This window comes from Lutra lutra, chromosome 10, assembly GCF_902655055.1.
Source record: "Lutra lutra chromosome 10, mLutLut1.2, whole genome shotgun sequence".
In the NCBI taxonomy this organism is placed as follows: Eukaryota; Metazoa; Chordata; class Mammalia; order Carnivora; family Mustelidae; genus Lutra; species Lutra lutra.
This window is the reverse complement of record NC_062287.1, coordinates 107,449,706-107,461,889: the sequence shown is the minus strand read 5'-3', so window position 1 is coordinate 107,461,889 and position 12,184 is coordinate 107,449,706. Positions and strand designations below refer to the sequence as shown.

At 53.6% G+C, this 12,184-nt stretch overlaps 1 protein-coding gene across 1 annotated transcript; it reads left to right on the top strand.

Moving 5' to 3' along the window:
• Nucleotides 1-24: 24 nt before the first annotated feature.
• LOC125078167 (sororin-like) lies at nt 25-6,762 on the top strand. Its single transcript, XM_047690319.1, has 6 exons — nt 25-199; nt 404-498; nt 576-641; nt 740-775; nt 4,671-5,108; nt 5,278-6,762. Exons 1-6 carry the CDS (start codon nt 154-156, stop codon nt 5,356-5,358), a joined length of 762 nt encoding a protein of 253 aa, XP_047546275.1. The 5' UTR covers nt 25-153; the 3' UTR covers nt 5,359-6,762.
• Nucleotides 6,763-12,184: the final 5,422 nt, after the last annotated feature.

The window sequence follows — 12,184 nt, the reverse complement described above, 5'->3', positions numbered from 1 at the left end:
CGGGAGAGAAATACAGCGGCCCGCCCGCCTTACGTCACTTCCGCTTCCTCCAGGCAGGGCGGGTAATTCGAACGTTTAGGTCTCCGTCGACCCTCCGGGTTGGCGCGAGCCCGGGCGGTGAAGACCGCGGCGAGGGTTGAGACCAAGGCTAACATGTCCGAGAGGCGAACGCGGTCCGGAGGAGCCGCCCAGCGCTCCGGTGAGCGGAAGGCGCGCGGGAGCGTGGGGCCGAGCCGTTTGAGGGACGGAGTCCCGCGAGGAGTCCCTCCCACACCGCTCTAGGAGGCTCACTCCCCGGGAAGCGGCTTGTTTGGGAACCGTCTCTCGCTCACTCCTGATCCTATTCTCCAGACTCTGAGGCCTAGAGTCTTCCTCTACCTCCTAACTTTTTTTCCCTTCCCAGGGCCGGGGGCCCCGTCTCCTACTCAGTCTCTGCGGAGGTCCCAGCGGAAATCAGGCCCTGATCTCCAGAGCACCGTCCCCGAAATCTGGCCCAAGGTGAGCCCCTGCTTCCTCGTTTCTGCCCCGGAGGCCGCTGGGCTGATGTGGAACTCATACTCACTCCTCTTTTCTAGGCACCCCATGCGGCTCCAGTCAGAAAGCCCATCGTTTTAAAGAAGATCGTAGCGCATTCTGTAGAGGTGAGGACTGAGAGAAGGGTTGTGGGTTGGGAGCCAAAATTGGGGTTGGCAGCCAAAATTGGGGTTGGCTATGTTATCAGTTATTATTTTCTCCACAGGTGCCGCCTGTCCACACACCTCGAAGGAGCCCAAGGGTGAGTTCATTTTTATGTGCTTAGTGGAATGGAATCCAGGGCACCCTAGAGATGGGCAGGACATACTGGCTGCTCACATCTGCCTAGGGAGCAGTTTTGAGGTACAGATCTTCCTCCAGAGATTATGCTGAATGAAATAAGTCAAGCAGAGAAAGTCAATTATCATATGGTTTCACTCATTTATGGGACATAAGAAATAGCACAGACGACACTAGGAGAAGGAAGGGGAAATGAAGAGAGGGGTTCAGAGGGGGAGATCATCCATGAGAGACTATGGACTCCTAGAAACAAACTGAGGGGAAGGGGGTGAGGGGATGGGTTAGCCCAGTGATGGGTATTAAGGAGGGCACCTGTGGCATGGAGCACTGGGTGTCAAATGCAAACATTAAATCATGGAACACAACATCGGATACTAATGATGTACTGTATGGTGACTAACATAACATTAAAAAAAAAAAAAAAAGCTCTTTCTCCAGTTAGGACTGGAGTTACATCCTGGTAAACCTATCATAAGTTGAAACTATTATAAAACAAAAATCCCCTTAATACGCCGAATCTATCAAACATCTTAATTTGGCTTAGCATGCCTTTAATGTGTTCAGAACACCAACGTTCGCGTGCAGATGGGCAAGTTATCTAATACAAAGTCCGTTCATAATGAAGAGTTGAATATCTTTTATTTTCTTGAATACTGTACTGAAAGCGAGCAATGGAATGGGTATAAATTTATCAGTTGTTTACCCACGTGATAGCGTGGCTGACCGGGAGCCACAGCTTCCTGCCATTGCCAGCATCACAAGAGAGGATCTTACCACGTATCACCAGCCTGGGAAAAGATCAAAATTCGAAGTATGATTTCTAGTGAATGCCTATCAGTTTTGCTCCACTCTAACATTGAAAAACTTCTTAAGTGAAACCGTCACTGGGTCGGGAAGCATCTGTATTTTGAAACAGTTTGCCTCTGGAGACTCACATGCATTGCCAGTCTTGCTCACTTCCTTGCGGATTTCATACGTTTAGGTCTCGATGTCCTGATGTTCCCCCACTGTTTTCCTATGAGAGCTGACTTCTCTCTAGTCCTGTCTCCTCAATTTGTGAGAACAGGTTGTTGTAAGATACGTGTACAGCATTTTTACTGTTTTAGCAGAAGTAATTAAGCATGTTTCGTGAATAGAAAACGTGCCTGAAAATATAAGTGAGAAATGCTAGCTACCTTTTAGGGGTGGGGGAAAAGGTGAACAAGTGATAACAGCCGCATGCCAAGGACTGCAGTAAGAAAAGTACTAGATGCTACGAAGGCACCTAACCCAGACCAGCTAGCCCTGGGGCCAGGTAGTCACTAAGGTATGCTTGAGTGTTTCGGAAAAAAAAATCTCTCTGGGGTCTGGGTGGAGACAGAGGTGGAAATAGCCTGCCAGGGACCGCAAGCCCAGGTAGGAAGGCTTGCCAGGAATCCTGCAGCGAGATGGCGGAGGCCTGAAGTAAGGTGAGGGCAGAGTGGTGCTCTGTCCCTCCTCTCATCACATGACCTTCCCATCACACAATACTGCGCTGAAAGGACACCTTCCAGAAGGCTTCCCTTTCCACTTGTGCCCCGTCACACACACCACTTGTGTCCTATTTCTCCATGTAGTTCTCCTTAGGCCTTCTCCACATCTGAATGTCTGTGTGTTGTCCCACGGGCAGCGACTTGTGCCTCCCTTGTAATCACTCATTCTTGTGGGTCGAACGATAGATTGATGAGATGGAGCAAGAGAAGCAACAAGAACTTGTGCGAGCGCTTACTGTCGGGGATGAGGAAGGGGTCGTCAGGGCTAACCCCCATTTTGGGCAGCATCCCTTTTACTCAGACTCGTTACTAAGACTCCAATTGCCTGTGCTTGTAGCCAGGAAGAGTCTCTCTCAATAATCAACGCTATTCCTTCTGTTAGACCCCAAGAGTGACCGCATTTGTCCTGTTTCCTACCGTGTCTTGGCTGCCAGAAAGCTCAGTGCTGCGTTTGGGGTCCATTAATGTATCGAACACCTGTTCCACGCAGGGCTCTGCGGAAGGTGCTGGCCGGAGGCCGGGTCCAACGGACAGATGAAGACCCCTGCTACCAGGAAGTTCGTGTTCTCGTTGGGGTGATAGGTGACTGGTGTATAAGAGAGGTTGTTGGGCCAGGAGTAAAGAGCAGGGGTAGCGGGGCTGGTCCCTATTCTGTGGTAAGAAACGGCTTCTCTGAGGAAGCAGTATTTGAGCCAAGAGTGGAATTTTAAGGAGCAAACACGTGAACCTCTTTTTTGTTTGTTTTTTTTTTTTTGTTTAAGATTCTATTTATTGATTTGACTGAGGGAGACACAGCAAGAGAGGGAACACAAGCAGGGAGAGCGGAAGAGGGAGAAGCAGGCTTCCGGCCCGAGGCAGGGCTCGATCCCAGGACCCTGGAATCATGACCTGAGCCAAAGGCAGACGCTTAACGACTGAGCCATCCAGGCACCCTTATGAGATTAATAAGCATATGAGATTAGGCTTTTTCCCGTTCGTAACCTTGCCGTGGCTCCCTGGGTCTCAGAGCAAGGGTTTCCATGGCCCTCCCCTTCCAACATCCTACAGACGGCCCTCTAGTGGTCCCCATCACCTCTCGAACCCCATCTTCAGTTCCTCTCCTCACTTCTCTCTCTCAGCCACCCTGCCCTTGTTCCTTTACCTTTCCCTGTGCACCTGTACCTCAGGACTTTGGCACCTCTGTTCCCTCTGTCTACAACACTTGGCCTCCATGTGACTCACTCCCTCACCTCCCTGAAGTTCTAGCTCACATGGCTCCCCAGTGGGGCCTACATTGACCTTGACCTACTTAAAATCCCAACTTATCCCCAGTGCTATCCTGTTCTTTTTTTTTTTTTTTAAAGATTTTGTTTGTTTATTTGACAGAGAGATCACAAGGTAGGCAGAGAGAGAGGAGGAAGCAGGCTCCCTGCTGAGCAGAGAGCCCGATGTGGGGCTCGATCCCAGGACCCTGGGATCACGACCTGAGCTGAAGGCAGAGGCTTTAACCCCCTGAGCCACCCAGGCGCCCCTCCTGTTCTGTTTTTTTCCAAAGCACTTAACACTTCTTTTTTTTTTTTTTTTTTTTTTTTTAAAGATTTTATTTATTTATTTGACAGACAGAGATCACAAGCAGGCAGAGAGGCAGGCAGAGAGAGAGGAAGGGAAGCAGGCTCCCTGCTGAGCAGAGAGCCCGATGCGGGACTCGATCCCAGGACCCTGAGATCATGACCTGGGCCGAAGGCAGCGGCTTAACCCACTGAGCCACCCAGGCGCCCAGCACTTAACACTTCTAACATGCTGCATGACTTTTACCTGTTCATTACCCGTTTTGCCCCCGCCAGAATGGAAGCTCCATGGAGACAGGGCTTTCTCTGTTTTATTCCTGGCCATTCTCCCAGTGCCGAGAAAGTACCCGGAACTGGGCAGGTGACTGGGAGGTACTCGTTGACCAGATGGATGTATTAGGAAAACCATTGCTAGCTGTGTGACACATGGACCAGAGGGTCCAGGTGGAAGCAGGCAGAGACGTCAGGAGCTTGTCGAACTGGTCTAGATGACGTGATGGGGGCTTTGGTCAGTAGGGGTGGCTAGATTCTGGTCGGTTTTTGTTGGGAGGCAGAGCTGGTAACATCTGGTGGTGAGAAGTCTTGCATTACCAAAGTGGACTCAGAAGTGAGGACAGATTCTTCTTTTCTTCCCGTCCCCAAATCTGTCTCAAGGTCCGACTTGGTGCCTGACCTGTCTTCTGTTTTCCTTTTGAAAATGTCCTATGGGTTTTCTCACCCTGAATCTCCTCAGACCTTTCTGGAAGTAAGTATTACAGCTAACTAACAAGGAGGTGTTCTCTCTTCTGGCCCGGTGCAGATTGCTTTTTTCTTGGAGAAGGAAAACAACCCTCCCAGCAAGGAGCCTGCAAAGGAGGACCACTTCAAGGCATGTGGAATTCCTGTCACGCCCACCACCACCCCAGTGCTCTGCCCGCTGAATGCTGAGTCCAGCTCCAGGGAAGGAGAGCTGGATGCCAGAGACTTGGAAATGTCTAAGAAAGTCAGGCGATCCTACAGCCGCCTGGAGACCTTCGGCTCCGCCTCTACCTCCACCCCAGGCCGCCGGTCTTGCTTTGGTTTCGAGGGGCTGCTGGGGTCAGAAAACCTGGCCCAGGTCTCGCCTGTGGTGTGTTCCAAGTTAACCGAAGCCCCCAGGGTCCCTGTGAAGCCCTGGGCCCCAGATACGACTCTGCCCGGAATCTCGCCGCCGGCCGTGAAGGAGAAACGCAAGAAGAGAAAGGTGCCTGAGGTCCTGGTGAGTGAGGGCCAGGGCTTTCCCCCACTGTTGCCCCAGATGTGCCCGGAGGCCACCAGGACTTGGGCCAGCCTGGGGCTCAGTGCCTGCAGGGTCTGGGTACGTGTGCTCTGGCCAGCACCCCCCCTTCCCCCGTCCTCCTCACCTGCCCCTTTTTCTCTCCCCCTAGAAATCGGAGCTGGATGAATGGGCCGCGGCCATGAACGCGGAGTTTGAAGCTGCTGAGCAGTTTGATCTCCTGGTTGAATGAGATGTCGGGGGGTCCCTGGCCATCCTCTCCCCTCCCCTGTACATAGCTCCTCCCTGTGGAGAAGACACTTGGGGTCCCCTCCTCTGGCCTTGTTCCATGTACATAAGCGGCTACTATGCGAGGCCTGTGTTCCTCAGGGGGCTGGGGCGGTGACAACAGCCGTCTCAGGAAATGGGGCTCCCTGGGCCTGGCCACGCTCTGCTGTCCTGTGTCTGGTCTGACCCCCCCCCCCCCCGCAGCCTCCCCCTGCCTCCCAGTGGAGTCTTGCCGTTTTACAGCCGGGCCGCACACTAGGGAGTAGGAGCTGCTGGCTCAGCCGGAGGAGGGGAAAGGGCTGGGACTACAGGTGAGCGGGGACCAGGGCTGTGGTTGGGAAACGCAGCTGCTCCTCGCCAGCCCAGAGGCCCGGTGGCCTGGTTCCCAGCCACAAGCCCATCTACGTAAAGAGGCTCTCAGATTCTGTAGATGGTCCAGGAGAGAATTCATGGGTTGGGAAGAGTTTAACCTGTGAGAAGAAGACACTGGACACTGTAGAATTTTACATTTTGAAGGAGGTGGGGAAGCCTTGGTTGGGTCTCAGACCAGAAGTATTTGCTCAGAGATGCTGTGTTTAATCGCTCTGCCCTGCTGCTGACATGTTCGGTTAAATGCCAGGCGGGAGGAACACAGGCTGCTTGGGGTAAAGAGGGTGCGTTTCCCGGTGTGGCCGTCAGGTCCCAGAAACTGAGGCCCAGGCCTCTGGACCAGACACCTGCACAGGGCCAGGAAAGGGGTGGTGGCGGGAGGTGCCCCACTTGTCACACACACCTATTACAAAACAAAGTGCACAGAGGCTCCTCCCCCTTAGAGGGGAAAACAGGGTTGTATGCTCCTCCCCCTTGTGCTAGACCTGCTAGCTTTGCAGTTACGGCTCGCTGGTGCATGTTTTGACATTTCCAGGGTCATGGCAGTAGAGGCTGAGAGGAGCGTGTCAGGGCTGGTGGGGAGAATATCGGGGAGGATGCACTCATGCTTGGTTAGGGGACCTGAGACTCCAGGCCACACCTGGAGGGTGCTAACAAAAGCCCTTGCAGGGCCTGGGAAGCCTGGGCTACTTGTTCAACACTTTGTGATTTGCCAGACCTCCCTGCCCCAAGCAAGCCCCACTGCCAGGGCAGCCCAGATGCCCCTGAGCTGGACACCTAAAAAATTCTTGTCCTCCCTGGCTGGTGGGGCAGAGCTCCTGGGAAGTGTCTTAGTCCTGCAGAGTAAGGAGTCACCAGGTGGTGTGGAGTTGATGTCATCATGGCAAATTGTCTCTGTCCCTGAGCAATTAAGACTGTGGGGTGTAGGGAAAAACTGTGTTGTGTTGTTGTTTGAATTAAAAAAAAAAAAAAAAAACCCTGATTAAAAAGTTTCTGCCTATTTGAGACTGTTGTTTTATGGAGGCAGAGGCGAAGGTGGGAGGTGCAGGAAATCAACCCTTCTTTGGGCTGTGTCACCAGGGTTGTCCCCTTGTACAGGAGGTCGTCAGCCTGGCCCCCAGTAGCCCCGTGATCACTGCTTGGCCTTCACATCGGGTTTTTTCCGTGCAGTCCCAGCTGCTCCTCCAAGGTAGGGCTGCTTGCAAAGGAGGCCTCCAGGGAGCCCCAGCCCCTCCTGTCCCGGGAGGAAAGCCACTGGTCCTGGGGTGGGGCTGCTGAGAGCCTCACTCTGCCTGGAGACCCCAACCCCACAAGGTCCAGCCCTCTTCCCCTGCAAGCCAGCTCCTCCCCCTGGCTCAGCCCTGTGTGCTCTACAGCGATAGACATCCAGAGCCTCCCGGGGAGCTAGTCAGAGATCCAGGTTCCTGGGAATTCTCCCCCTCAGCCCAAGGAGGGGCTCAAGGAGGCCTAGAGACGAATGTGCAGCTTGCGGCAGGTGCCACAAACTAGCATCCCTCCCACCTTGTTACACTCGTCCTTGCCTCCTAGTCCTCAGAACAGATTAAGTTCTTGAAAGCTTCAAATTCTCCCTACAGCCTCCCCAACCCCCGCTTCTACCTCTGGCCCCCAGGAGAGCAGTCCTCTCCTCTCAAGACCAATTTCCCACTTTGTCTTTTGATTCAGTTCTCATCTCTCGGACCTTGCTCAGTCCCGAACAGTCTTCTGTTCATTATGGTAAAAACAACCACCAAAAAGTCGACCAGCGTCTGTTTTTAACTACTACCATTATTCCTTTTAGGGCTAAGCTGTTTGAAAGAATGTTCGGTGGCTCTCTGCTTCTGTCCCACTTACTGTGAGTGCCATCGCCGCCCTGTTCCCTTCTCTGTCAGAAGCAACCAGCAACCCCATGATGACCCAAGTGACAGGCTCCGGTCTCCACCACACTCTGCCTGGCTGAGAACACCCCTTTCACCCCTTTCAGTGCCATGGCACTGCTGGACCCTCTATCTTGACTTCCCCTAAAATTTCAGGGCACCCAGGTTCAATCCGGGGCCCTCTTTCCAGCCTGCTGGCTCTCTCCAGATGAGGACAGGCTCTCTGGGCCGCCTTCCTGTTCATTCATGGCCAGTCTTGATCTCCATCCCATACCTTCTTCCCGAGCTCTGAACCAGAATCTAAAACTACCCTTTGAATCAGAAGTCCTCTCAAACTCAGATCATCCACGAGCTCTCCTCTTCCTGTGCTCCCTATGACTTCCACGTTCCCCCAGCTGACCTCGCCATACAAGCCAGGAGCCTGGGGATCGTGGGCAGCCCTACCCTCTCCCTCGCTCCGTCCTGTCAGCTCTAACTTCAATATCTCTCTCCCCCGTAGCCACTGGACAGCACCGGCTTCCTAGCAGATCTCTCCTTTTAACCTCTCCCCTCTCCAAACTGTCTATACAGCAGCCAGACTGCGTCTCCTAGAAGACAAAATGTGATCCCACTTCTCCCGCTTAAAATCCTTCGATACCATTCCACTTCTGGGTGTGACACCCAGAAGAATGGAAAGCAGGATCTTGAAGAGATATTCGTACAGATCATCGTGAGGCTTCCTTTTGTGGTGTCGGCAGCTCCTGTGCGCGTTCCCTGGTAACCGCCGTGCTGACTCTGGTCACATGGGGTAGCTTGTCCTTGCCTCTCTCCTTCTGCACGACCTTCGGCTTCCCGGCCCCAGTGTCTCCTTGTCCCAGTTACGGCCCAAACGACCCACACAGCCACAAAGGTTTCCTGTGCCTTCTTGTCACCTGGGGGCCACGGCCCAGGCCCCCTCACGCTGTCCCAGCGGGAGTGCCCTTGGGCACGAGCCCGCCCCAAACTGCTCCCTCCTTCAGAGCGTTCTCTTGCAGGGTCCCCTACTTCTTGATGCTCCAGGCCCCCTTTCGTGGTGGTCTCCAGAGCTCTGAGCCAAATGTGTGGTTCCCTTCTTTCGTGGCCAGGGCTATCTGTATGGCTTCTGTTAGGGCCCATCTCCCTGCACTGGGGTCACCTGGGAACCTAGGGCCTCCCCCAGCCCCGGGAGCTTCTCCTGAGCAGAACTGGGTCCCAATCACCTATCTGTGTATTTCTCAGGACCCTGCCGAGGTGTGTCCCCCGGATGGCATTTGGTCAACCTTTTACCGCAGAGTGAATGGTGTTCGATCATGTTCATGCCATTCTTTACTGACCTTGTCTTATATATTGGCCCCTTCAGGCTGCTTCTGGTTTTTCTTCTTGGTGTAAATTGGCCTCTGTGTAAATTTTTTTTTTTTTTAAGATTTTGTTTATTTTTTTGACAGAGGGAGGGAGAGAGCACAAGTAGGCAGAGAGTTAGGCAGAGAGAGACGGGGAAGCAGGCTCCCTGCTGAGCAGACAGACACTTAACCGACTGAGCCACCCAGGCACCCTTGGAGTTGTGTCTTTAGGCCTAGTTACCAAAGTGATGTTACCAGGGGCAAAGGTCCTGGTTAGTTTCGTGGATCTCGTTACACACTGGCAGCTTGCCCTTGGGACAAATCAAACATGGTGATGCGAGCACTGGTATTACCTTGGAGCTCAGTGAGTCCCCAGAATTAGGCAACACCCCTTTCCCAGCAGGGTATTGCTGGCCACTAAGATCCTGTTACCATTGGGGCACCTGGGTGGCTCAGTGGGTTAAAGCCTCTGTCTTCAGCTCAGGTCATGATCCCAGGGATCGAGCCCCACATCAGGCTCTCTGCTCAGGAGGGAGCCTGTTTCTTTCTCTCTTTCTGCCTACTTGTGATCTCGGTCTGTCAAATAAATAAATAAAATATTTTTAAAAAAAGATCCTGTTACCATCATGCAGACAAGAATTAAAAAATTTTAGGCCATCTGGAAAGGCTCGACCGACGTACTGCAGAGAGCACATGACGTGGGATCCCTGCCCCAACCCGCGGGCCTATCAAAAGCCCAGATGGAAGCTCTGTGTGAAGGCCACATCTGAGGTCACTATCTGCCATGGGATTGGATTGTCTTCCGTTGCAAGGCCCGCAGATGTACAAGATTCTTCTGGAAGATCTGGGAGTGAAAAATGGTGACGATTCCATCTCTTGACTTGCGACCTTCTGTCACTCGGGGAGAAGCTGCTATTTCAAGCCTGCTCCGGGGGACATCTAACACTGCCTTGTAGAGACAGATGCATCCTCAGACTCAACCCAACTCTGGCTCCACGAGAACCTATCCACGGGATCCGGATCCGAGGGAAGGGGGTCCCAGGGGAGGCACATTTGCTCAGCAGAGAAAAGAGCGGGTCTGGCTCAGATTGCAGAGCGGGGCGGGAACGGGAGAGGGAAGAACAGCATAGGCGAGAGTGTGGAGGTGGGTAAAGTTCGGGCTGGTGCTGGGTGGGAAGTGAGGCTCCTGGGCAGTCTGAGCAGACGGTTGTTCAGGGACAGCGAAATATTAAGGGGATTACGAACGAGGGTACTCATAACGCAGGGGCTGGAATGGCACACTCTTTGCCTCTCGTGTCCCATTGATAGATAATTTCTACACCCAAAATGGGAGGGATTCTCTACCTTTTTACAAGCTTCTATAGGATTCCTTTCAATAGGGGGCCCCTCGCGCCCCCACACCCGATAATTTGCATTTGCGGGGATTCAGTTCATGAAATATTGTCAACATGTGGTGTGTTGCCACCTAACACATGGGCCACCTAGCGAAATTTGAATTTCACACAAATAATGAATCTTTTGTTTAGTATAAGTACTGCCCAAACATTGCATGGCATACTTAAACCTTTTTTTTTTTAAAGATTTTATTTATTTATTTGACACAGAGAGACAGAGATATCACAAGTAAAGTAGGCAGAGAGGCAGGCAGGCAGGGAGGGGAAGCAGGTTCCCTGCTGAGCAGAAAGCCTGATGCGGGGGCTCGATCCCAGGACCCCGAGATCATGACCTGAGCCGAAGGCAGAACCTTAATCCACTGAACCACCCAGGTGTCCCACGCTTAAATTTTTTAAAATTGCTTGCTTTTCGTCTGATATTCAGATCGCATCGTGTGTCCTTGTATTTTCCTTGCTAAATGTGGTAACCCCAATTTTGAGGGGTCCGGTTTGCTGGACAGAACTGGTCGTGGAGGCTGCCCCAAGGAAACCAGACAGGGCTGGCAAGAGGGAAACTGGCAGGACTGGTGGACGCGGCTCGCCAACTGAGCTTCTGTGTCCTTCAGTCTCCCAGGGGCAGACAAAAAGCCTACTCTAAGCCAGTGGTAAAGCTGGAAGTACAGCCTGCGGAGAAGCCAAAGCCAGAAGTCCCTCAGGTCTCCGGGGAGCCAGGCTTAGAGGTGATAGGAAGCACCGGGGCTCCCCAAGGCAGAGAGCAGGGGCATCAGGGATGGGGACATCCCCCCATGCTACCAGCCTCATGCTGTGCCGTCACCATGGCACCTTCTCTGCCAAAGCCATCCTCTTCAGAGCAAAAGTTAGACCTGCAGCCAGAACCCACTATGACCTTCCTGTGTACCCTCCTGAGCACAGCGGAGCCCACGGAGTCCAACGAGCCTGAAGAGTAAGGCTGCGTGTGTGTGTGTGTGTGTGTGTGTGTGTGTGTGTGTGCAGGGCGGGGAGGCGGAGGGGGCTTCCCTCTGCTAACATTCAGACGCGGGCCAGGACTCAGCCTGGGGTGGGCAGAGGGAAGACCCATGCACGGGCCCTGGGCCTGGGGCTGCCTCCACCCCTTCCCCAATCTGCCCAGCCCACCCTCCCCCAACCTCTAGACTCTCTGGTCCCACCCTCTCTGTGTGCTCGTCCCAGGGTCTTAGAGAACCAAGAGTGCCAGTTCCTGGACAAGGAAGACTGGGGCCCCCGGCGGACCTCAAAGGAAATCAGCCATTTGCAGAGTGATTGCAGGAGGTGAGCTGGGTGGGGACAGGTGGGGGCAGATAGGGGTGACAGAGTTTTTCCCCACTGAGGTCAGGTCCTGGGGCTTGGTGGCCCTGGGTTTGCATCTTCCCTTCACCCTCCTCCTTCCCTCCTTCCCTTCTTCCCTTGCCTTCTCACCATTCTGCTCTGGATGACCTCCTCACTGGCCAGCAGGTCCCTTCCCTCCCGAGCATCAGTGTCCTCCTGTGTGAGCGGAACCTGCCCCACAGCCTTGGGGGCCACAGCTCTTCCCCATCAGTCGACTGTGTGCCCGCACACCTGATCTGCAAGCAGTCTCTGGCTGCCTCTAAGGGACCCCCCTCCTTTAATTGCCCAAGAACCAGATGGGGAAGTTTGGTCTGTGAAGCAGCAGGCGTGGGGTGGTCTGGTCTCGGGGTGGGGCAGTGGGACACAGTACCTCGGGGCTGCACAGGGGATCCCAGAGCATGGATCTGGGTGGTCAGCACTTTCGTTCATACCCAGAGCACTCAAGCAGGACTGGTTCCAGGCTTGACCCTCTT

Excerpts from the sequence above, each read along its gene's own strand:
- LOC125078167 (XM_047690319.1), top strand. The coding sequence starts at position 154 with ATGTCCGAGAGGCGAACGCGGTCCGGAGGAGCCGCCCAGCGCTCCG. Across the intron at positions 200-403 it reads AGGAGCCGCCCAGCGCTCCG|GGCCGGGGGCCCCGTCTCCT; the intron begins GTGAGCGGAAGG and ends TTCCCTTCCCAG. Across the intron at positions 5,109-5,277 it reads GAAAGGTGCCTGAGGTCCTG|AAATCGGAGCTGGATGAATG; the intron begins GTGAGTGAGGGC and ends CTCTCCCCCTAG.